This window comes from Artemia sp. Qi Xiang Cuo, chromosome 5 (assembly GCF_049724085.1).
Source record: "Artemia sp. Qi Xiang Cuo chromosome 5, ASM4972408v1, whole genome shotgun sequence".
NCBI classification, from domain to species: Eukaryota; Metazoa; Arthropoda; class Branchiopoda; order Anostraca; family Artemiidae; genus Artemia; species Artemia sp. Qi Xiang Cuo.
The window spans coordinates 34,533,081-34,559,798 of record NC_142798.1 but is presented as its reverse complement, the minus strand read 5'-3'; the positions used below and the strand labels follow the sequence as shown (position 1 = coordinate 34,559,798).

The 26,718-nt window shown below is 36.9% G+C and overlaps 2 protein-coding genes across 2 annotated transcripts; one reads left to right on the top strand and one right to left on the bottom strand.

The window, feature by feature from the left end:
• Positions 1-782: 782 nt before the first annotated feature.
• LOC148952069 (protein CFDP2-like) lies at positions 783-1,589 on the top strand. The gene has a single exon (XM_089089127.1). It carries the CDS (start codon positions 783-785, stop codon positions 1,587-1,589), a length of 807 nt encoding a protein of 268 aa, XP_088945253.1.
• An 18,006-nt stretch (positions 1,590-19,595) lies between these two features.
• Positions 19,596-21,584, bottom strand: LOC148952068 (uncharacterized). The gene is made up of 2 exons (XM_089088821.1): positions 21,492-21,584; positions 19,596-20,012 (listed from the first exon to the last, which is right to left on the bottom strand). The coding sequence occupies exons 1-2, from the start codon at positions 21,498-21,500 to the stop codon at positions 19,665-19,667; spliced, it is 357 nt and encodes a 118-aa protein (XP_088944947.1). The 5' UTR covers positions 21,501-21,584; the 3' UTR covers positions 19,596-19,664.
• Positions 21,585-26,718: the final 5,134 nt, after the last annotated feature.

The following is a 26,718-nucleotide window of genomic DNA, read 5'->3' as shown; positions in this document are numbered from 1 at the left end:
GGGTTGTAAGGTATGCCCTGAGGGCATTTAAGGTTTTTATGGAAACAGCGTATACACTTCGGAGGGGGCTCATTGGATTGGAAATCAGAAATTGAACAGCCATTTTTAAGAGTCAAATTTATCAGAGGGCAGCTATAAAACAACCCCACCCCCTCCCCCCACGTTATATTTTCCTCCAATGCATGCGATAGAAGTTCTAAGATAGCCATTTGTTCAAAAATAGTTCAAAGATCTCATAACACAGCCTTTGGGATTGACACAACCCCCCAAAGTATGGGGATAAGGGTTTTAGGTTATACCCCTGGGGGATGTAAGGTTTTTATAAGAGGTCTTGTGAACTTTAGAGGAGGCTTACTTGATTGGAAATGCATACTTCTAGTTTCATTTTAAGAGTCAAGCGTGATGGAGCAAAAATAGCCCCCCCCCCTCTCCCTGATATCCTCTTTTCCCCAAACACATTCGATCGAAATTGTGAGACAGCCATTTTGTAGTCAATAGCCCAAAGAGAATATAACAATATCTTTAGTAATCAAATATAAGAAAAATTTCGGGGGACGTTGAACTAAATCAAAAGAAACTATGAGCATGTGAACTTTCAATAAGGTGACAAAGCAATATCCCGAGAACAATTTATATTTTTAAGTCAGATCTTTAAGAGTAAGTTGTGGGGGATGTTGAACTCCGCCATAGCTGGTTCCAAGCCCGCGTTGTGAAAGGAGGAGGAGCCGAGGGGGGAGGGGACCCGTCGGTTAATTAAATTCCCATGAAACATCTATGAAGAAATGAATACTCCCAGAAATGTTGTGCCTACTACGGCGTCCCCGGTAAGCGACGCGATCCCGCTCCCTGGCATGGCGGCGAGATCGACAAGTGTACGAGCTATGCCTACTACGGCACCCCCGGTAAGCGACGCGATCCCGCTCCCCAGAATAGTGGCGAGATCGACAAATTTACGAGCTATTCCCTGTGAAGTAAATTTACAGAAGGATGAATTCCGAGTTTATAGCTGGAATGTAAGATCGGCAAAGCGAGAATCGACAAGGTTAGTGATGGCTCTGGAAATGAACCGTTACCAAGCAGACGTTCTTTGTCTATCAGAGACAAGATTGAACGGAGTGTCTGAAGAAACCATACCAGTCCGTGACTCCGACAACTCGTACTTATTCCTCAACTCTGGTGCATATGATGGATCCGGTGACCATGGAGTCGGCTTTATCATAGGTCACCCTGCGCAAAAAGCTCTTCTTGAATGGAATCAAGTGAACCCGAGAATAGCCAGACTACGACTTAAGGGAAGCTTATCCAACATATCTATAATTGCTGTCTATGCACCAACAAGAGCAGCAACGGATGCTGGTAAGGACTCCTTCTACACTGATCTGGAGATTACAATGCAGAAATGCCCCAAACGAGACTTCCCAATTTTAACAGGTGATTGGAACTCCCGTGTTGGCCCGACAGACCCAAATGTACGCGATATTGTTGGCCCATTCACTTACGGCCAGCGGTGCTGCAATAGGGATATACTACTCCAGTTCGCCAGATCTCAAAATCTTACCATCACCAACACAAACCCTCTCAAAGAATAACTTGGCGCTCAAACGATGGCTCCACAACTGCCCAAATCGACCATACATTGATTCGTCAGCGTTGGCGCTCCTCAGTCATCGATTCCCGAGCTTACAGAGGGGCGTGCAAAGGGTCAAAATCTGGAAGCGATCAGACGCTTGTAGGTGCGAAAATACTCCTGAAATTGAGCGCGAGGAAGAGACAACCCCCAAAAAGAAAAGTAAACGTGGATAAACTGAAAATCCAAACAGTGAAAGACGACTTTTGCCTGAAGTTACAGAACCAGTTCGCAATTCTGACCAACTGTGATGAAGACCCTATCACCCGATAGAAACAATTCTGGAACACCACTGAAAAGGTGGTCGCTGAAGTTATCGGCTATGCCCCTGCAAAGACGAGAAAGAATTATGTCTCAGAGAAAACTGTAAAGCTAATCGAAGCTAGGCGGCATGCATCAAACGCATCAATCACAGTAAAAAAATCTCTACGTAAACATGTTAAAAAAAGCTTTCTTCAAGACTGCCAATAATTATGGGATGAGGTCGCTTTAGAGATGAAAAAGCAGCCAAAAATAATTATACGAGAAGACTGTATAGAACGCTTAAAGAAAAAACTGGCATAAAGTCACCCATCGCTGTTCCCTTAAAAGACGCTCAAGGACGTGTGATCCCTGACGTGAAAGGTAAACTTGATCATTGGAAGAATCACTTTAAAGACCTGCTTTATTCAAATAGAGATGGGCAAGATGCAACGCCGATGCTGCCACCAACAGCTGAAAGACCACCATATGAAATCGACATAGCACCACCTTCAGCTTCAGAGATACTAAACGCGATCAAACGGCTAAAAAAAACAATAAGTCTCCTGGAGAAGATGGTCTCCCTCCCGAGGTCTACAAGGCGTCACCATACGTTGTAACGGAACAACTAGAAACCCTCTTCAGTCTGATATGGGAGATGAAGACCTTCCCGTCTGATTGGAAGATGTCAGTAATAATCCCAGTATTTAAAAAGGAGGACAAATGCGACAGCCGCAACTATCAAGGGATATCACTTATGGATACGGCTACCAAAGTATTTGCGATGATTTTGCTTAAAAGGTTCGAGGTAGCATGGGATGAGCGGACACGTGAAAATCAATGCGGATTTCGAAGAGGGAGAGGGTGCACTGACCAGGTCTTCACTCTTCGCATTATTCTCCAACAGTGCGAACACTACAAGCTCTCCATAATTAACATGTTCCTTGATTTTGTGGCTGCTTTCGACTCTGTAACTCGCAAAAACCTTCTGCGAATCATGTTGGAAGATGGTATGCCAGTAGAATTCATAGAGCTGTTGAAGGCCTACTACGAGCATTGCAAATCGATAGTAAGAGTGCTGGGTGAAGAAACTGAGCCCTTCAATGTTTAAAGTGGTGTAAAACAGGGGTGCATATTGTCTATACATAAGCAATGGGCAGATTTTATAACTTAAAGATCTATTCCCGGGGTCTGGGGGGCATTTTATCCCCCAAGGCAGAGTTTTGAGACTTTTCAACTATGCTGAACAAAACAGCTATCTCAAAATTTCGATTGAACGATTTTGGAGAAAAGGGGCGTGGGATGGGGGCTTGTGCCCTCCAATTTTTTTGGTCACTTAAAAGGGGCACTACAAATTCTAATTTCTATTCAAATAAGCCCTGTCCCAAGGTTCTAGGATCATTGGTTCGGAACGATGATTCCTGGAAAAAAAAAGAACAAACAAAACAACAAACAAATACGCATCCATGATCTTTCTTTTGACAAAAAATACTAAATTCCACATTTCTGCAAAAAGGAGCTTGAAACTTCTACAGTATGGTTCCCTTATACGCTGAATCTGATGGTGTAATTTTTATTACGATTTTTGAACTGTTAAGCGGTATTTTCTCCCGTTTTCAAATATCAGGCAAATTTTCTCAGGCTCGTAGCCACTTATTAGTATCACTAGGCTTCATGATTCTTATATATTTGGAATCAGCGTAATAAGCCGATTCTTTTGATACATTTATTGATAACAAAATTCATTTTATTAGAGTTTCGGTTACTATTCAGTCGTGTCGCTCTTTACTTACAGTTCGTTACCACGAACTGTTTGATATTACTAAGGTAAGAGAAGCTGTCTACTTCATCAATCTTTTTGATACCCAACGTCACCCTCTCATCTTTACTTATTCCTAGCCTTAGCAATATAGTCTTCTTAACATTGATTTTTAAACCTATTTTAAAACCCTGAACTTGCAAAACCTTTAAAATTTCATTCATTTTTCTCACACTTTCAGTAGGGAGGACAGTGCCAGCGTGAAACGTACATAATTTATGCATGGTTTGATGTTGTTGGATGGTTATGGGTGTTGTTTCATGGTTCTGTTCTGTTTGATGGTTATGGGTGTTGTTTCATGGTTCTGATGGTTGATGATTTGAGTGTTGTTTGATGGTTATGAGTGTTGGTCAACATGTTTGTTTTTTCTTGGATGTAAACAGAAGTTCAACAACAATTTCTGGATACAGACAGAAGTGACTAGATTTCTGGGAAATTGATTTGCATAATCTGACGGGGAATTCTAATGTAACATGAGGGGAAATAAGAAACTATATGGCTTCTCTGGTCTTTAGGTCCGAGAGATAAATATTGATAACCTATCCAAGCCATAATAGTTCAACTAGGAACACCTTAGATATTTTTTCAGAAATTCAAACGAGATCAAGACAGATTTAATATATTTTAAGCGGGAAATGCTTTCCTGGGAATTTAAAATTTGACATCGCAAAAGGATGCCAAAACAAAAGGAACATTCTGAAATTACTTTTAGGGGATTATTTGGGCTAAAACCAATTAATCAATATTTTAGGGATTTTTGGATGAAACAGTTTGAGACGTTTTAGAGGATGATTTCGGGTGAAACTCTGTGGTCGTTATAAAACACAAGTTCCATTTGAACAGTGTTGTAAGGTCCCCTACTCAAACCCCCAAGGACCCCCCAACTTCCCCCGCCCTTTTTTACACTTTTTTTGCGCGCTTGAGACACAGATGGCCCCCCAAAAGGCCCCCCAACTTTTTTGCCCCTCCCCTTTTTTTAGACTTTTTTTTCACGCTTGAGACACAGAAGGGCCCTTCAAGGCGCCCCCCCCAATTTTTCCCCCTCCCCATTTTTTACGCCTGTTTTTGCGCGCTTGAGACTCAGAAGGGCCTCCAAGGACCCCCCCCCCCCCAACTTTTTGCCCCCCCCCATTTTTTAGCATTTTTTTGCACGCTTGAGGGCCCCCTAAGGGCCCCCCAAGGCCTTCCCCAGCTTTTTGTCCTCCCCCCCCCATTTTTTTTAAATACTTTTTTGCACGCTTGAGACACAGAAAGGCTCACCCCTCCCCCAACCTTTTCGCCCCCCCCCCCCATTTTTTAAATACTTTTTTTGCGCGCTTGAGACACAGGAGGGCCTCCCTCCCTCCAACTTTATGGGCCCCCTCCATTTTTCGAACTTTTTTTATTTTTTTGACATGGTATTTTTTCAACTTATTTTTATTATTATTTTTTTAACATGACATATTTTTCAACTTTTTTTCTACATGTCTTCGAATGACATGAAACATTCTTAAAACATAAAAAATTCTCATTTAATATTTGCACAATTTGTTAGAAGTAATAGTTTTTTTCTTAGCAGTAACAAATTTCTTCTAATAGCACCAAGTTTTCCATCAAAGATAACAAATTTTTTCATTATGATAACTAGTTTTCTGTCAGAAGTAGCAAGATTTCTTTAACAATAACAAATTTTCTCTTCGAAGTATCAACGTTTTCCCTTTATACTAACAAACTTTTATTTAACACACTCAAATTTCTCTTCGAAGTATCAACATTTTCCCTTAATACTAACAAACTTCTCCTTAAAACTATCAAATTTTTCTTCGAAGTATAATTTTCTTCCGTTCATGATAAAAAGTTTTCTGTCAAAAGTAGCAAGTTTTCTTTAACACTAACAAATTTTCTCATCAAAGTAACAATTTTTTCCTTAACAATAACAGAGTTTTAGTTACAACTATAAAATTTCTCTTAGAAGTAACAATTTTTCGTCAGTGATAACAAATTTTCTGTTAGAACTAGCAAGTTTTCTGTCAAAGATACTAAATTTTTCTTAGAAGTAACAATTTTTTCGGTTAGGCAAGCAAGTTTTCTGTCAGAAGTAGCAAGTCTTCCTTTGACACTAACAAATTTTCTCTTCAAAGTAACAACTATTTCCTCAATACTAACAAACTTTTACTTAATACTATCAAATTTATCTTAGAAGTAATAATTTTTGATAACAAGTTTTCTGTCAGAAGTAGTAAGTTAACAACTTTTTCGTCTATGATAATAAGTTTTCAGTCAAAGATACCAATATTTTTCTTGAAGTAACACTAACAAACTTTCTCATCGAAGTAATAATTTTTCGACAGTGATAACAAGTTTTCTGTTAGAAGTAGCAAGTTTTCTGTCAAAGAGACCAAATTTTTCTTAGAAGTAAAAATTTTTCATTTATGATGAGAAGTTTTCTGTTAAAAGTAGCAATTTTTCCTTATCGCTAAGAAATGTTCTCCTCGAAGAAGAAACTTTTACCTTAATACTAACAAACTTTTACTTAACGCTATCAAATTTCTCTTAGAAATAACGATTTTTCGTCAGAAATAACAAGTTTTCTTTAAGAAGTAGCAAGTTTTATGTAAGAATTAGCAAGTTTTATGTCAAAGATACAAATTTTGTTAGAAGTAACAACTTTTTCGTCTATGATAATAAGTTTTCTGTTAAAGATACCATATTTTTCTTAGAAGTTACACTAACAAATTTTATCATCGAAGTAAAAAAAATTTCGACAGTGATAACAAGTTTTCTGTTAGAAGTAGCAAGTTTTCTGTCAAAGAGACCAAATTTTTCTTAGAAATAACAATTTCTTCGTTTATGATAACAAGTTTTCTGTTAGAAGTAGTAATTTTTCCTTAACAATAAAAATGTTCTCGTCGAAGTAGCAACTTTTACCTTAATATTAACAAACTTTTACTTAACGCTATCAAATTTCTCTTAGAAGTAACTATTTTTCGTCAGTGATAATAAGTTTTCTGTAAGAAGTAGTAAGTTTTCTGCCGAAGATACCAAATTTTGATTAGAAGTAACAATTTTTTCTTTCATGATAACAATTTTTCTGTCAGAAGTAGCAAGTTTTCCTTAACACTTAAAAAATGTTCTTCTCGAAGTAGCAACTTTTACCTTAATATTAACAAACTTTTACTTAAGTAACAACTTTTTTCTTAGAAGTAACAACTTTTTCGTTTATGATAACAAGTTTTCTGTCAGAAGTATCAAGTTTTCCTTCACTAAAACAAATTTTCTCTTCGAAGTAACAACTTTTTCCTAAATACTAACAAATTTCTACTTAAAACTATCAAATATCTCTTAGAAGTAACAATATTTTCGTCAGTGATAATAAGTTTTCTGTAAGAGGTAGAAAGTTCCCTGTCAAAGATACCAAATTTTTCTTAGAAATAACAATTTCTTTGTTTATGCTAACAAGTTTTCTGTTAGAAGTAGCAATTTTTCCTTAACACTAAAAAATTTTCTCATCGAAGTAACCAATTTTTCCTTAATACAAGCAAACTTATACTTAATGATATCAAATTTCCCATAAAAGAAAAAATAGTTCGTCATTTATAACGATTTTTCTGAAAGAAGTAGCAAGTTTTCTGCCTAACAAACAAGATTTTTCATATCAGTAACAATTTTTCCCTTTATGATAACAATTATTCTGTAAGAAGTGGCAAGTTTTCCTTAATACTAAAAAATTTTCTCTTCGAAGTAGCAAATTTTTCCTCAATACTAGCAAACTTCAACTTAAAACTATCAAATTTTTCTTAGAAGTATAATTTTTTTCCGTTCATGATAAAAAGTTTTCGGCCAAAATAAGCATGTTTTCTTTAACACTAACAAATTTTCGAAAATTTTCAAGAAAATCTGTTAGTGTTAAGGAAAACTTGCTACTTCTGACAGAAAACTTCTTACCATAAACGAAAAAATTGTTACTTCTAAGAAAAATCTGGTATCTTTGGCAGAAAACTTACTACATCTTACAGAAAACTCGTTATCACTGACGAAAAATTGTTACTTCTAAGAGAAATTTGATAGTATTAAGTAAAAGTTTGTTAGTATTAAGGTAAAATTTGTTACTTCGAGGAGAAAACTTTTTAGTGTTACTTCTAAGAGAAATTTGATAGTGTTAAGTAAATGTTTGTTAGTATTAATGTAAAAGTTGTTACTTCGAGGAGTAAATTTAGTAGTGTTAAGGAAAAATTGCTACTTCTAACAGAAAACTTGTTATCTTAAACGAAGATATTGTTATTTCTAAGAAAAATTTGTTATCCTTGACACGAAGCTTGCTACTTCTTACAGAAAATTTGTTATCACTGACGAAAAAATTGTTACTTCTAAGAGATATTTGATTGTTTTAAGTAGGAGTTTATTAGTATGGAGGAAAAAGTTGTTACTTCGAAGAAAAAATTTGTTTTAATGAAGGACAACTTGACACTTCTGACAGAAAACTTGTTATCATGAACGAAAAAGTTGTAACCTCTAAGAAAAATTTGGTATCTTTGACAAACAAATTTTCTCTTCGAAGTAACAACTTTTTCCTCAATACTAACAAACTTCTACTTAAAACTGTCAAATATCTCTTAGAAGTAACAATTTTTCGTCAGTGATAACGAGTTTTCTGTAAGAAGTAGCAAGTTTTCTGCCAAAGATACCAGATTTTTCTTAGAAGTAACAATTTTTTCGTTTATGGTAACAAGTTTTCTGTCGGAAGTAGCAAGTTTTCCTTAACACTAACAGATTTTCTCGAAAATTTTCGAAATTTGTTAGTGTTAAGGAAAACTTGCTTATTTTGACAGAAAACTTTTGTATCATGAACGGAAAAAAATTATACTTCTAAGAAAAATTTGATAGTTTTAAGTAGAAGTTTGTTAGTATTGAGGAAAAAGTTGTTACTTCGAAGAGAAAATTTGTTAGTGTTAAGTGAAACTTGCTACTTACAACAGAAAACTTGTTATCATAAACGAAAAAATTGTTACTTCTAAGAAAAATCTGGTATATTTGAGAGAAAACTTACTACATTGTACAGAAAACTTGTTATCACTGACGAAATATTGTTACTTCCAAGAGAAATTTGATAGTGTTAAGTAAATGTTTGTTAGTATTAATGTAAAAGTTGTTACTTCGAGGAGTAAATTTAGTAGTGTTAAGGAAAAATTGCTACTTCTAACAGAAAACTTGTTATCATAAACGAAGAAATGGTTATTTCTAAGAAAAATTTGGTATCCTTGACATGAAACTTGGTACCTCTTACAGAAAACTTGTTATCACTGACGAAAAATTGTTACTTCTAAGAGATATTTTATAGTTTTAAGTAGAATTTTGTTAGTGTTGAGGAAAAAGTTGTTACTTCGAAGAGAAAATTTGTTTTAGTGAACGAAAACTTGATACTTCTGACAGAAAACTTGTTATCATAAACGTAAAAATTGTTACTTCTAAGAAAAAATTGGTCTCTGGCAGAAAACTTGTTACTTTTTACAGAAAACTTATTATCACTGATGAAAATTTGTTACTTCTAAGAGAAATTTGATAGTATTAAGTAAAAGTTTGTTAGTATTAAGGTAAAAGTTGCTACTTCGAGAAGAACATTTTTTAAGTGTTAAGGAAAACTTGCTACTTCTGACAGAAAACTTGTTATCATGAAAAAAAAATTGTTACTTCTAAGAAAAATTTGGTATCTTCGGGAGAAAACTTACTTCTTCTTACAGAAAACTTGTTATCACTGACGCAAAATAGTTATTTCTAAGAGAAATTTGATAGCGTTGAGTACAAGTTTGTTAGTATTAAGGTAAAAGTTGCTACTTCGACGAGAACATTTTTATTGTTAAGGAAAAATTACTACTTCTAACAGAAAACTTGTTATCATAAACGAAGAAATTGTTATTTCTAAGAAAAATTTGGTCTCTTTGACAGAAAACTTGCTACTTCTAACAGAAAACTTGTTATCACTGTCGAAAAATTTGTTACTTCGGTGATAAAATTTGTTAGTGTTACTTCTAAGAAAAATATGGTATCTTTGACAGAAAACTTATTATCATAGACGAAAAAGTTGTTACTTCTAAGAAAAATTAGGTATCTTTGACATAAAACTTACTAATTCTTACAGAAAACTTGCTACTTCTTACAAAAAACTTGTTATCACTGGTGAAAAATCGTTACTTCTAAGAGAAATTTGATAGCGTTAAGTAAAAGTTTGTTAGTATTAAGGTAAAAGTTTCTACTTCGAGGAGAATATTTCTTAGTGTTAAGGAAAACTTGCTACTTCTAACAGAAAACTTCTTATCATAAATGAAAAATTGTTACTTATAAAAAAAATTTGGTCTCTTTGACAGAAAACTTGCTACTTCTAACTGTAAACTTGTTATCACTGTCGAAAATTGTTATTACGATGAGAAACTTTGTTAGTGTTACTTCAAGAAAAATATTGGTATCTTCGGCTCAAAACTTATTATCATAGACGAAAAAGTTGTTAACTTGCTACTTCTGACAGAAAACTTGTTATCATAAGCCAAAGAATTGTTACTTCTAAGAGAAATTCGATAGTATTAAGTAAAATTTTGTTAGTATTGAGGAAACAGTTGTTGTTTCGAAGAGAAAATTTGTTAGTGTCAAAGGAAGACTTGCTACTTCTGACAGAAAACTTGCTTGCCTAACCGAAAAAATTGTTACTTCTAAGAAAAATTTAGTATCTGTGACAGAAAACTTGTTAGTTCTAACGGAAAATTTGTTATCACTGACGAAAAATTGTTACTTCTAAAAGAAATTTGATAGTTATAACTAAAACTCTGTTAGTGATAAGGAAAAAATTGCTATTTCGATGAGAAATTTTTTTAATGTTAAAGAAAACTTGCTACTTTTGACAGAAAACTTTTTATCATGAACGGAAGAAAATTATACTTCGAAGAAAAATTATATAGTTTTAAGGAGAAGTTTGTTAGTATTAAGGGAAAATGTTGACACTTCGAAGAGAAATTTGAGTGTCTTAAGTAAAAGTTTGTTAGTAAAAAGGGAAAACCTTGATACTTCGAAGAGAAAATTTGTTAGTGTTAAGGAAATCTTGCTACTTTTGACAGAAAACTTGTTATCATAATGAAAAAATTTGTTATCTTTGATGGAAAACTTGGTGCTATTAGAAGAAATTTGTTACTGCTAAGAAAAAAACTATTACTTCTAACAAATTGTGCAAATATTAAATGAGAATTTTTTATGTTTTAAGAATGTTTCATGTCATTCGAAGACATGTAGAAAAAAAGTTTAAAAATATGTCATGTTAAAAAAATAATAATAAAAATAATTTGAAAAAATACCATGTCAAAAAAAAAAAAAAGTTCAAAAAATGGAGGGGGCCCATAAAGTTGGAGGAAGGGAGGCCCTCCTGTGTCTCAAGCGCGCAAAAAAAGTATTTAAAAAATGGGGGGGGCCAAAAAGGTTGGGGGAGGGGTGAGCCTTTCTGTGTCTCAAGCGTGCAAAAAAGTATTTAAAAAAATGGGGGGAGGGCAAAAAGCTGGGGAGGCCTTGGGGGCCCTTTGGGGGCCCTCCTGTGTCTAAAGCGCGCAAAAAAAGTATTAAAAAAGGGGGGCCGAAAAGTTGGGGGAGGGGGCCCTTGGGGGGCCCTTCTGTGTCTCAAGCGTGCAAAAAAATGCAAAAAAATGGGGGGGGGGCAAAAAGCTGGGGGCCGGGGGCGAGTCCTTGAAGACCCCTCTGAGTCTCAAGCGCGCAAAAAAGGAGTAAAAAATGGGGGGGGGGGGAGAAATTAAGGGGGGCTCCTTGGAGGGCCCTTCTGTGTCTCAAGCGTGAAAAAAAGTGTAAAAAATGGGGAGGGGGCAAAAAAGTTGGGGGTCCTTTGGGGGGCCTTCTGTGCATCAAGCGCGCAAAAAAAGTGTAAAAAAGGGCGGGGGAAGTTGGGGGGTCCTTGGGGGTTTGAGTAGGGGACCTTATAACACTGTTCAAATGGAACTTGTGTATTATAACGACCATAGAGTTTCACCCCAAATCATCCTCTAAAATGTCTCAAACTGTTTCATCCAAAAATCCCTAAAATGTTGATTAATTTGTTTTAACCCAAATAATCCCCTAAAAGTAATTTCAGAATGTTCCTTTTGTTTTGGCATCCTTTTGCGATGTCAAATTTTAAATTCCCAGGAAAGCATTTCCCGCTTAAAATATATTAAATCTGTCTTGATCTCGTTTGAATTTCTGAAAATATATCTAAGGTGTTCCTAGTTGAACTATTATGGCTTCGATAGGTTATTAATATTTATCTCTCGGACCTAAAGACCAGAGAAGCCATATTGTTTCTTATTTCCCCTCATGTTACATTAGAATTCCCCGTCAGATTATGCAATTCAATTTCCCAGAAATCTAGTCACTTCTGTCTGTATCCAGCAATTGTTGTTGAACTTCTGTCTACATCCAAGAAAAAACAAACATGTTGACCAACACTCATAACCATCAAACAACACTCACAACCATCAAACAACATCAAACCAACCATCAACAAACAGAACCATGAAACATCACCAATAACCATCAAACAGAACAGAACCCTAAAACAAAACCCATAACCATTAGAAAACATCAAACCATGCATAAATTATGTTCGTTTCGTGCTGGCACTGTCCTCCCTACTGAAAGTGTGAGCAAAATGAATGAAATTTTAAAGGTTTTGCAAGTTCAGGGTTTTAAAATAGGTTTAAAAATCAATTTTAAGAAGACTATATTGCTAAGGCTAGGAATAAGTAAAGATGAGAGGGTGACGTTGGGTATCAAAAAGATTGATGAAGTAGACAGCTTCTCTTACCTTAGTAGTATCAAACAGTTCGTGGTAACGAACTGTAATTAAAGAGCGACACGACTGAATAGTAACCGAAACTCTAATAAAATGAATTTTGGTATCAATAAATGTATCAAAAGAATCTGCTTATTATGCTGATTCCAAATATATAAGAATCATGAAGCCTAGTGATACCAATAAGTGGCTACGAGCCTGAGAAAATTTGCCTGATATTTGAAAACGGGAGAAAATACCGCTTAACAGTTCAAAAATCGTAATAAAAATTACACCATCAGATTCAGCGTATAAGGGAACCATACTGTAGAAGTTTCAAGCTCCTTTTTGCAGAAACGTGGAATTTAGTATTTTTTGTCAAAAGAAAGATCATGGATGCGTATTTGTTTGTTGTTTTGTTTGTTCTTTTGCTGTTTTTTTCCAGGAATCATCGTTCCGAACCAATGATCCTAGAACCTTGGGACAGGGCTTATTTGAATAGAAATTAAAATTTGTAGTGCCCCTTTTAAGTGACCAAAAAAATTGGAGGGCACAAGCCCCCATCCCACGCCCCTTTTCTCCAAAATCGTTCAATCGAAATTTTGAGATAGCTGTTTTGTTCAGCATAGTTGAAAAGTCTCAAAACTCTGCCTTGGGGGATAACATGCCCCACAGACCCCGGGAATAGATCTTTAAGTCATAAAATCTGCCCATTGCTTATGTATAGTACTTCTTACTGAGAAATACAAAAACAAACTTTTTCTGGGGGAGATTTTGTGCTTGTGGTGGGTTTCGATGAAGATATTCTCATTGCGGAGGGAAATTTCCAGGGGTGAACTTTCCAGGGAAAATTTTACATTGACAGAATTCTTATACGAATTTTTATTTCTTAGTTTCTCTTTGCCTACTCAAATTTGCTTGTGGAGACGTTCCGAGAGAAATTTTCAGCGTAATTGGATTTCCAGAAAATAATTTCCATGGAAGGGGGATATTTCCAGAGTGATTGGAAAAATAATTAGAACATAAAGCCTTTTTCAAATGATGGTATGCTAAGGAGAATTTTTCAGGCTGAATCTTCGGCAAGGAATTTTACGGAGGGGGGTGGGAAATTTCAGCAAGGATGGAATTATCCTGACAGAATTTTACGAGGGGGGGGGGATATTTTTTTACGTGGGAGGGGCTTTCTGCGGAGGTCTTTACCGTAATGGGAAGGAATTTGTTCATGGAGGATGAGGCAGACTTACCGGCATTATTTGAAAATCGATCAAAAATTAAACAAAATAACATTATTTTCAACTTAAAGTAAGGAGCAACATTAAAACTCAAAACGGACAGAAATTATTCCATTTACGAAGGAATTTTCCCATCCTCAATACCTTGCTCTTTGCACTAAAGTTTGACTATATGGCCCAATTTTCAAGGAAAGACTCCTGAAACACAAGGGCCACTTAATTAGTACAGGATGCTTTTTAGAAGTGCTAAAAACTTCGGCGTGAAGAGCAGAGTATTGAGGAGGGGGACAAACCCTTCATATAGGAAATAATTTCTGTTCATTTTGAGCTTTATTGTTGCTGTTTACTTTCAGTTGAAAAAACTTGTTTTTTTATTTAATCATTAGTAAAGACGATGGGAGCAGTGAAAATGTTAAAAGTAGAGTAGCCAAGACTTAGGGTGATTTTTCTCAGTTGAAAAAAGTTTGGAAGAATAGGAAGATAAATCTGCGAACCAATTTTAGAATATTGGAAGCTGCAGTGATGATCCTGAGTTACCTACTGAGTTACCTTCTCAGTAGGGTTACTCCCCAGGCCACTCAGCGCGTCCCTAGGTGGCGGATAGGGGAACGTCCTACAGATATGTAGGGTACCTCCATAAAGGGAGCCACGGACCAAGGGGGACCTAGCCCCTGGGGGTCCAAAATTGAAATTAGGGTACCCTCTCCCGGGGGTCATAAATACAGGTGGAGGAGGAGGAAGGCCCCTCTGACACACACTGAGCAGGGCCCACCGGCGTGTGGACACGTCCCGCTAGTTACGAAGTTTCTTCCAGCAATGGGTTAAATTGTGTGGTACTGCAGGATACCATCGTGGGAGGATCCTCTCCAGGAGGACAACTGCGAAAGGGCGGAAGATCCAGAATTGGACAACGGCCTCTGCAAGTGCAAAGGTCTGGGGAACCTTTGTTCAAGCCAAGTCCCGTAAAACACCAATGGATACTGAAGATGCCAAGAGAAATTACTGCTACGGCGTCCGCAGTATCCAAAGCGGACCAGGTCAGGATGGTGCCTGGCCCGACAAGTAGGCCAGCCGCCCGATCAAGAAAACATTTACATATTGGCGCGTGGAATGTTCGCAGCTGCAAGCCGGAATCCACGCAACTGCTCCTTGCATGGGAGCTACAGAAGTACAAAATCGACGTTTGTTGTCTGTCAGAAATGAGATTGAATGATGCTCTGCCCAAAAAGTTTAAGATATCCTAATCTGACTCATTCCAGTTCTACAACTCGGATCCCAAGGATGGTTCCTGCCAACAAGGAGTTGCGTTCCTGATAGACGCTCTTACTGCATCATGCGTCACCTCTTGGGAGCCAGTGTCACCAAGGATTGCCATGATTAGATTGAGAGGCCACATAAACACAATCGCTATGTACGCTCCGATAAGGGATAGCAGTGACGCGGTCAAAGATGCCTTTTATTATGACCTACAAAGGATCATCGACAAGACACCAAGGCGTGATATACTCTTTGTCGCTAGAGACTGGAACGCCCGGCTTGGCAGAGTAGACCCTGACACAGCAGTAGTTATTGGCTGCCACATCGTTGGTAACAGATGCATCAATGGAGAAAGGCTCTTACAGCTAGCCAGATACAACAACCTATGCGTCACAAACGCTCTCTTTGAGCACAAGAGACTCCACCTCGTAACATGGCGTTCGAATGACGGCGTAACAACAGCTCAGATTGACCACATCTTAGTCAGTAAAAGAAGGAGGAGCTCCTGCACAGATGCCCAGGTATACAGAGGAGCAGACACAGGAACTTTAAATGGATCTGATCACTATCTCCTCACTTGCAAAGTCCGTCACCGCCTTAGTAGATAGAAGCGACAGGAGGTAGGGAAGCGCTTCGATGGGTCGAAACTAAGATGCCCGGAAATTAAAGCCGACTTGGAGTAAAAGCTAAGAAACCGGTTCGAAGCCTTGAACCGTCTTTCAAACGCCGACGAAGAGCACCGTCTTTCACACCAAACGAAAACAAGGAGCCTGGATCTCTGACCATACCATAGAACTAGTCGAGAAGAAGCGACCCCTCGTGGGAGGTGCAAAAGACCCCTTAAAAGTAGCCCGCAAAGCAATTAAACAGTCACTGAAACGGGACAGAGAAAAGTGCTTGTCAGATCTGGCGAATAAATTGAAACAAGCGTCCAAGAACCACAATAGCAGGAAAATGTTCAAACTCCTGAAAGAAGCGACAGAAAAAAGCTCCTGTAGCGAAAGATAAGTCTGGAGAACTCATCCGAACAGAAGAAGAACGCATGGAACGCTGGTGACAGCATTTTTCTGAGCTACTGAATCCTGTCAAACCCCGGTGTAATTTACCTGCCTTCTTGAGTGCTGATAGAGAGCCCTACGCAATAAACCTCGATCCGCTAAGTATTGCGGACGTAGAAAAAGCGCTGAAGTGCATGCAAAAAATAAAACTCCTGGAGAGGATGGGATCCCTTCTGAAATGTTCAAGTCCTCACCAACTCTACTATGCCTCCTATACGACCTGTTTGTCCAGGTATGGACGACGAAGACCTTCCCAAAAGACTGGAAAGTATCAGTCCCAATTCCGCTATACAAAAAAGGAGATAAGGCCATTTGCGGAAACTATAGAGGTATCTCCTTGATCGACCATACCATTAAGATCTTCTGCGTCATTCTTCTGAATCAATTCAAAGACGCACGTGACAAGTTAACCCGTCCTGAGCAAGCAGGCTTCAGACCAGGCAGAGGCTGTCCAGAACAGATATTGATGATTCGTCTCATCCTTCAGCTGCACAGCAGGTTTCGTCTACGCCTTACCATTGCCTTTATTGACTTTGTAGCTGCCTTCGATTCCCTCACCAGAGAGGAGCTATAGAGAATTATGGCTGAAGACGGTACGCCGCAAGACATATTTGAGATGCTCCGAAGTGTATATAAGGACACTGAAACTCGCATCCATGTTTCCGACAATTACACCCCTAAGTTTCCAGTTGAGTTGGGGATAAAGCAGGGATGCCCTCTTTCGCCTATATTATTCGACTAAGCGATAGACTGGATCATGAATAATGCAATGAGAAACCATAGCGGAATAGTTCTTAGCCGAATAGCTGGTTTCTTCCGGTCCCTGACATATCTGGACTTCGCAGACGACGTTGCTGAGCTTGAAACCACCACCGACAGCTTGCAAGGCATGATCGACGATACCGCTGAGGTCACAAAGTGGATCAGACTGACCATCAATGTCGCAAAGACTAAAGTACTGGCTCTCAACCAACCCGCTCCTTGCCAGGTTACCCTTGACGGCGAGCCAATAGAAAACGTCGAAGAATTCAAGTATCTTGGCTCTATCATAACACCAGATGGCAGAGCTGAAAGGGATATCTCTACCCGCATAGCAAAAGCCCGGGGAGTCTTTACTAGCCTGAAAAAAGCACTATGGACCAGACGGGAGATCTCAACCAAAACAAAAGTCTGAATCTATTTTGCAACTGTTCGAGCATTACTACTTTATGCTTGCGAGACATGGCCGATCACGGCTGAAGACCGAGAACTTTGTATGTGTTCGACCACCACTGCCTTCGTTATATCCTTCGCATTAAGGGACAGGACAGGATTTCCAATAGTAAAGTAACGAGTCGCTGTGGCCAATCAGAAGAGCTATCGCTTATCATTAAAAAATGTCGCCTGAAGCTCCTCGGCCACACATTGCGCCGTCCTGAAGGCACGATATGTTGAGACATACTTGTCTGCGAACCAGCCCCCTCCTAGAAACGTAAAACAGGAGGACAAAAGAAGAACCTGTGGCAAAAATACAAGGAGGACCTGGAACCGTGGGGAGGATTCAAGAGACACGGTCGGAGATGGGACAAAGACTGGCTGAAGATCGCCGGAGAAGCTGCAGCCGACAGGTCCAAGTGGTCGTCGGAAGTCATTCCAAGATCTTTTGGTGCCGGGCAGGACAGTTCATCGTCTGGTTCCCGCCAAAAGTAAAGTAATTAAGGGTATTAAGGACTATGATAAGCTAGATGACACTACTCACACCCAATTTATCCAACTAAAAATTTTCAATTTATAAATAATGACCCAGAAACTGTACGTTACTTTGATATTGCCTACCAATTATTGGAAGATAGCTTCAAACAAAAAGGTCGTATTCTGAATTAATCTAAAAGAAGAAACATATTCAACAAAGAACCTTTCATAGAAAACAAAGTATCATATTAAAGCAATAAATGACCAAGAGGGATGGTCTTTTAATAAATAGGACTTTCAAAAAAGAAGAAACTACTATGAAGGATTAAATTAAAATGCTTTTGAGTGAATTTGAGTAAACACTTTTTATAACATCGCTGGTTGCACCATCAAGAATAATAATTCCAAAAGGTATTACTCATTATGATAATATCATCTTATCTTTTTTTTCTTTTTTTAGTATCCTTTTTTGAATACTTGAATCCCATAAATGAAAAGAATATCTTCTAGAAGTACAGAAATGGTATGATTCACATATAACAATGGGTTACTAAACTATTTTCGCATGCTGACCGATGGTCTGCGTTGCGCAGGTACCAGTCTCCTGATTCAGTGCCTTCGATCGGGAGTGCAGTGCATGGTTGGGGGCTCATCATCCGACACTTCCTGTGTTATCCCCCTAGATTTCTTCATGTATCCATTTAAAGCTGGGTTGACTCTGGCTGAGCTAACAGGGTCTCACCATTGACCCATGCTCCAATCCAAATAACCAGTTACACCATGCCTGTACTAATGCACATACATAAATCTCGTAACAATTTGAAACATATTTTTGTTCGCTTACTTGGTTCAATGCCTGTGTCATCGTGCACTTGTTTATTACATAATTTCTTTTCAGTTTTTTTTTTTTTTTTTTTATTGAAACAAAACATTTTTCCAATCACAATATACAAATAAAAAAGGCTCTAAATTTATCATACTGGCAAATAGTTTTCAGATAGAGAGCCCTCCAAAGGAAAAAAAAATACCATTTTGTGCACACCATTTTTCGAGGAATTTTGTCTGAGCCTTTATCTTAATTTATGATTTGTCGTCGTACAAGACGCATTTTAAGTTTTGAAACCAATTAAACCTAGAAATAAAAATTCATGTAGATGAAATTTTTGCAAGAATTTTAGTCAGAAATATATCTACCTATTGTCCTTAAATAGCTTTTAAGGGTGGGTAAGAAGGTGGAAATGAGAAGAAAACATTGTTTTTGGCTTTCCTTAATGTGTTGCAGAGGCTACAATTTAGTTTCCCAAGTTTTCTGAATTTTGCTTTCCTTTCGACCGTTTTTTATTCGTCCAAAAAGAGTGCCTAAGGTTTTACCTCTGCAGGTCTTATGGAAATTTTCATGCTTCGAGTTAGCTTGATCAATAGTACCTATCTTTAGAATAGTTGTGTAAAAGTTTTGCCTAGTACCACAACGGACTGTTTTGGCTTGTCCAGGAACCCAAAACTAAATTGTATAGTTTCTAATTGTATTTAATAGTCTATGCGAAAGACGGATCCCTTTAGCTTTTCTGATTTTGAATTTGGCTCGGGGTCTAGTATTGTTTATGGTTTGCGATGGGACCAAATGCATGTTCACACTAGTGACGTTTTTAGACGATTGTTTTTTGGCAGCTAGCTAGATATCTTACCCATAACATCCTTGATTTGTCAGGAAGGGCGACATTGGGCAGGAGATAAGCTATTTTTTCATCATTGTTATATTGTTGTTTTTGTTCGTTTTAACTTTTAGTTTGTTTGTTGTTTTTTTCACACTGATTTGGAGGACGCTAGTTTGTTTTATAAATTTTATGTGCAAAAAGAAAGACAGCTTTAATGCAAATAGTCAAAAATATAATAAGGAGAAGAAATCAAACTAATTAGGTCAAAAAACATTTAATTTACAAATAAATTACATACAAAACTATTGTAGCTTAAATACTCCTTCTCTCTAGCCCCAATACCGTCTATAACCGTAGCCGTATGGTGCATATCCATATGATGGATATGCATAACCATATGAAGGGTAGTAATGACCATAATAACGGTAAGGATAATAACTATAATGATGAGTTTCTGCTCCTTTCAGATCTTCTTCGGCAGGGGCTTCCAATTCAGATACTTCTCTTCTCTGCCTGTAACTATGATCGTCAAAGGAAAGACCATATTCCTGTTTAGAATCATACCATCCTCCTTGACCTGCTAATTCTCTTTTCAATTCTTCTATTTCAGGAGCTGTTTCCTTTGGATAATTTGGTTCTGCAAATGCTGCGATGATAACCAGAGAAACGAACAGAATCTACAATAAAAGTAAATACTTGTATAAATATAGATATATGTTAAAATATGTATATGTTTCCTTTGTAGGAAACATAGGAACCCATAATAAACATTTTTGAAATACATCTATGCACTTTAAAAACGTATCAGAGTTTATTTTATCAAAGTTTGGACTTTGAATAGATGTTGAAAAGGAAATTGTAGCAAATTTTAGTATACATGGTTTTTCATCATTTTCAGCATTGGATTTAAGCATTTAGTAGCACAAAAATGAATAAAAGAAAGGTTCATGGAACAGCCCTTTAAGGAACTGAAACTCGAATCAACAATTTATATTTTTATGAAACAATTATCACGATAGTGTCCCGGATATCAGTATTGCATTAGATATAATTATCAGCTAACGTTATGTTTATTCCCAAAAAGTTACCGTGAATAATTGCGCAGCATACATGCTGGGAGGATAGGAAGCTCCCCTCTTAATACATAAGCATTTTGAGTATTAAATTTAAGAAAATGTTTACTAGAGGGAAAAGAACTGTACTAACTTTACTAGATCACAAATCACAAACTTATAGATCGTTGCAATGACTTTCTTTGGCAGTTGCATCGGTCCCATCTTTCCTGATAAAAATAAAAGAAGAATAGATAAAAAATCCCTGTTTAGGGGATTTAAAAAACAGATAAGAAAAGGAGAAAAAATAAGAAAAGTTCGTTTGTACTAAAAGGGCATGAGTAAGACTTAAAAATGTAAGACTAATAAGTGTAGACTTAAGTAAGACTTAAAAGTGGAACCAATAAAAAAGAGAAAATAGAATTCAAAGACACTCGGATAAAAGAAAAGAATTAAACCTGAAAACCAAATGACATTAAATACTTATTGAATTAGAAAATGTATTGTCAAGCTGGCATTCACTGATCAGGGAGCTGATCGACGCTCATTACTATAAAGCTATAATTGCTTTGAAGAAATCAATATATTTTACATGATAATTTTTTCAATGTTTCAAGATGATTTCGATTATCATCGCTTGTGTAATAATTTTAATTATCATTATCAATTATCATATCATAGTTTATATAATAATATAATTTGGGCTATATACTTGAATATAAGGGGGAGGGGATAAAGTATTTGGATAGTGCCCCTAACCTAACATAACCTAATCTAACCCCCACCCCCCTAATGTGCAAATATATAAAACAACTTATAAAAGTCCAATGCATTCTATCACCCGTCACTTGTTTTTGTTGCTACGAAGTCGGTTTTCTGAGATCTAACCTAAGCGTAATTCTTGAGTGTGTTTCGTCTAATTAACAAGTACCGGTAAAACTTTAAAAGTCAAAGTAAATTTTAGCTTTTAAAAAGTTTATTGTTACGATGTTAGTGTCACTTTAGAATACTTGATGCTACAAATGGTTTCCAAAATTTTGGCCTGATTGTAAAACTAATATCAAACTAATCTGCAATTGGAAATGACAAGAGTAGACAACTTACATATTTCATTGTTAACAACTTTTTGGAGATTAATAATCAACTTTGATAAAAGGATTCAACTGATAGTGTTTGTAGACTTAAGAAGTCCTTATATACTTTTGAAAATACAGGTGTTATATTCCTATCCAAATTAGTTAGAGGTGAAAAGATATCGGGGATTTTTTTTTTCGTTCACGTTGGATGTCACAGCGGTTACGCAACGACATTTAGCGGAAACAAAGAAACTGCATGATTTTTATTAGGGGTGGGGCCTGTCAAAACCAAGATTCTTCGTGGCAGTCACTGCACAAGATAACGGTTAACCATAATTTTAGGATTTTTTTTGGAGTGAGGGGGTTTAGGTAAATTGTATATGAGCGATTGAGCTTGCGGTTGTGGGGAGCAATTTTTAGCTTCAATCTCCCGCAAATGGTGCCACTACAAGCAGAAACTATAAATCAATTTTACGCAACACATCATTGTTGCACCGTGTTTATAATTCACTACCACCAGGAGCCTTCGCTTCCACTGTTACTGCTCTTCAGATTGCTACAAGGGCTGAAACAAAATCACCAAAATATCACCAAAGGAATAATTGCCAAATTAATTTCAAACTTAAACTTAATAATTGCTTCTAATATTGCAAGAGGTACAATAATTTAATTAGCAATTCTTAAGAAACTCTACTAAAAATGTAAATATCCGTATAGTATTTCTCCACTTGCCCTCGGGAACGAATCTAGAGAAAATCTTGGAGGAGGTGGGCAATGTGACAAGGGCAAGAATAAGCAAAATCTTTGAGGGGGCAATGTGATAAGGCGGACAATAATTGACCAAATTGACAAATTTATTTTAAAACAAGAGTGAAAAACAGAAAAAAAAGCAAGGAATGAAGGCGCCAGAAAAATCTTGGGTGGGGCCTGGGTTCTCCCCCGTCCCCCTGGATCCACCACTGATTGCCCTTGTTAATCAATTAGTTGCCATTATTATTTTGCCCATTGAATTTAATGTGCTCCTTCCGACGAAAAAGTTATAACACATATAGAATTTGGTCATAAAATGGCACATACGTTAATACGCAGTAAAGACTGGCATGGTTAATACAAGATACTAGGGCTGTATATAGTGCTGTTATTTATTTTAAAAGTAAAGATCATCATTTAGAGGTGCCTAGGGTTACATGAAGGCTGAAGTTCGGGAAGGGTAACTATCTTCCAGAAAAATGTGACATTGGTAGACTCCAGGAGGAAAATCTGAAAGAAACTTACCAGGAACAGTTGAATACTAAACTTGAGAGTTTTAAATTTTACAATGTAGAAAAAGGAGAAAATAATCTTAGGTGAACACTTTGTGAAGTGGCTAACAGTGTCTTAGGAAAAAGGCTAGGAACTCAGCTGGGAATATTAGTGAAAATGCTTTATGTTTAAAAAAGAGAAGGAGGCGCCTGTACAAGAATTTTTTGGGTGATAGATCGTACGAAGATAACAAGAATTAAATAAAGTGGAGAAAACATTATAATATGTACTAAGGAGGTGTTATGAGGAAGCCACGGATAAAATTGCCGAAGATCTGGAAGATGCAGTCAGACGGCATAATAGTAAAATATTGTAATGGAATCAGGGGCGTCTTGAGGGGGGGGGGGCGGGTATAGCCCCCCCCCCCCAACTTGTTTGGCATTTGGTAAAATTTTCACCGAATGCGAAAATTTCGGCAGAAATTTTGCAAAATTGGCCGAAACTTAGCAAAATTCTTGATTTCTGCAGACAATTCGGCATAAGTCAGGTAGCGATTCTGTAAAATTTACGAATATCGCCACCCCCCCCCCCATTGAAATGAGCATGGGGGCGCTCCAGACTGGCATTATGATAATTTGAAAGGGAATAGTAAATATGGACATGTCCCAGTTAAGAATAGTAACGGGACCACAATTAGTTATAAGAAAAGAGTTAAAGAAAGATGGTTAGAATATCTTGAGAGTGTGCTAAACTGCGATAGAATTACAGGAAAAGATATAAAAAAAATGAAAAGGTTTGTGACACTTTGTATGCAAAGGAAGATTGATTTTGTGAGGAAGAATGAATGATAGTTCTAAAGGATTAAAAAATGATAAGGCCCAAGGTGCTAATTATTTGGCAAATAATTTTCTTAAATATGGTGGTTGTGATGTTAGAAATAAGTTAGTGGAGATTATGAGTATGACTTTTGACAAGGGGGCATCTTTTGACAATCATTATATTTTGTACAGAGATTGTCACGAAAAATATTAAAATATAAAAATCTTAGGTACTATCCCATTATCCGGGCTTCTCGGCTTAATCACTATAGACTAGGCAATGGTAAAACCCGTTTTTGACGTCATAACTATTATAGAGCAGGCAATGATAGCAAGGTTTTCATTGCATATACGATATTAAACTGTGTTATTTTGGATTTTAGGGGGGTAGGTACCTAAGTTAGGTTAGGTTACGTATTTAATATATGCAATGCTTTACCCTCCACCCCCTCCACCCCCCCCCCCCTAATGTGCAAATATACAGCCCAAATTTGTTTATAAACTATTATATATTCATCCTATTGTATTTTATTTCATTAGCATTAACCAAACTTGACTTTTTAGAGAGGCCCAGATAATGGGATAGTACCAAATCTTATTAGGACCCCACCCCTAATAGAAATTGTATCATTACTTTGATTTCACTAAATATCGGTGCTTAACCGCTGCGACATCCAACGTCAATAGAAAAAATCCCCGTTATGTTTTCACCTCTAACTAATTTGATTTAGGAATGTATAGCCTGTATTTTTCAAAAGTATATAAGTACTTCTTTAGTCTAAACATACTATCAGTTGAATCATTTTATCGAAGTTTATTACTCTCTAAAAAAAAGTTACTTACAATGAAATACATAAGTTGTCTACTCTTGTCATTTTCAATTGCAGATTAGCTTAATACTAGTTTTAGAGGGGTATATATATATATATATATATATATATATATATATATATATATATATATATATATATATATATATATATATATATATATATATATATATATATATATATATATATATATATATATATATATATATATATATATCAAACAGTTCGTGGCAACGAACTGTAAGTAAGGATACCAATAGAGACATCAAAAGAATCAGATTTTATTTCTGATTTCAAATATATAAGTTTCATCAAGTTTAGTTTTACCTATCAAAAGTTACGCCCCTGAGAAAATTTGGCTGATTTTCGAAAAACGGGGGAAAGACCCCCTAAAAGTTGTAGAACCTTAATGAAAATCACACCATCATATTCAGAGTATCAGAGAACCCTACTGTAGAGGTTTCAAGCTCCTATCTACAAACATGTGGAATTTTGCATTTTTTGCCAGAAGAAAGATCACGGGTGCGTGTTTATTTGTTTTTTTTCCCAGGGGTAATCGTATCGACATAGTGGTCCTAGAATATCGTGGGAGGGCTCATTGGAACGGAAATTAAAAGTTCTAGTTCTCTTTATAAGTGACCAAAAAAATGGAGGACAACTAGGCCCCCTCCCACGCTCATTTTTTTCCCAAAGTCACCCAATCAAAATTTTGAGATAGCCATTTTGTTCAGCATGGTCGAAAATATAATAACTATGTCTTTCAGGATGACTTAATCCCTCGAAGCCCCCAGGAGGAGGGCTGAAAGTTATGAATTGTACCGAATGTTAACATATAGTATTGGTTATTGGGACCCGGCTCAATGGTAACCGAAACTCTAGAAAACGGTATTTTGATACAAATAGATCATAAAAGAATTGGATTTTAATGCTCATTTCAAATATATAAGTTTCATCATGTTTAATCATACCCATCAAAATTTACGCGCCTGAGAAATTTGGCTGATTTTCGAAAAAAGGGGGAAAGACCCCCTAAAAGTTATAGAACCTTAATGAAAATCACACCATCATATTCTGCGTATCAGTCAACCCTACTGTAGAGGTTTCAAGCTCCTATCTACAAAAATGTGGAATTTAGCATTTTTTGCCAAAAGAAAGATCACGGGTGCGTGTTTATTTTTTTTCCAGGGGTGATCGTATCGACCCAGTGGTCCTAGAATATCGTGGGAGGGCTCATTGGAACGGAAGTCAAAAGTTCTAGTGCCCTTTTTAAGTTACCAAAAAAATGGAGGGCAACTAGGCCCCCTCCACGCTCATTGTTTTCCCAAAGTCACCTGATCAAAATTTTGAGATAGCCATTTTGTTCAGCATGTTCGAAAATATTATAAGTATGTCTTTTAGGATGACTTAATCCCCCGAAGTTCCCGGTAGGAGAGCTGAAAGTTATGAACTTTACCCAATGTTAACATATAGTATTGGTTATTGGGATGTATACAGTACAGAGGTTTTGGGGGGAGATTTTGTCTGGTAGGGTGGGGCGGGGGAGATACGCCGGGACGTCCGCAGGGGGGGCCTCCGGGCCCGGGCTCCCCGAAATCTCCCTTTTTTTTCATTTTACCATAATTTTCTGTTTTTTCTCACAGAATATTGGTTTTTAAAGATTTGCCCCCCCCCCGAAACAAATTGTCCCCCCCCCCAAAAAAAAAACAATTTCCTGCGTACGTGCCTGGGGTGCAAGGGGGCATCTTTTGACAATCATTACATTTTGTACAGAGATTGCCACGAAAAATATTAAAATATAAAAATCTTAGGTTCTATCCAATTATCCGGGCTTCTCGGCTTAATCACTATAGACTAGGCAATGATAAAACCCGTTTTTGACGTCATAACTATTATAGAGCAGGCAATGATAGCAAGGTTTTCATTGCGTATACGATATTAAACTGTGGTTTTTTGGATTTTAGGGGGGAAGGTACCTAGGTTAGGTTAGGTTACGTATTTAATATATGCAATGCTTTACCCCCCCCCCCCTCCCCCCTAATGTGCAAATATACAGCCCAAATTTGTTTATAAACTATTATTTGTTTATAACTATTATTCATCGTATTTTATTTTATTTCATTAGTATTAACCAGACTTGACTTTTAAGAGAGGCTCAGATAATGGGAAAGTACCAAATCTTATTAGGACCCCACCCCTAATAGAAATAGTATCATTACTTTGATTTCACTAAATATCGGTGCTTAACCGCTGCGACATCCAACGTCAATAGAAAAAATCCCCGTTATGTTTTCACCTCTAACTAATTTGATTTAGGAATGTATAGCCTGTATTTTTCAAAAGTATATAAGTACTTCTTTAGTCTAAA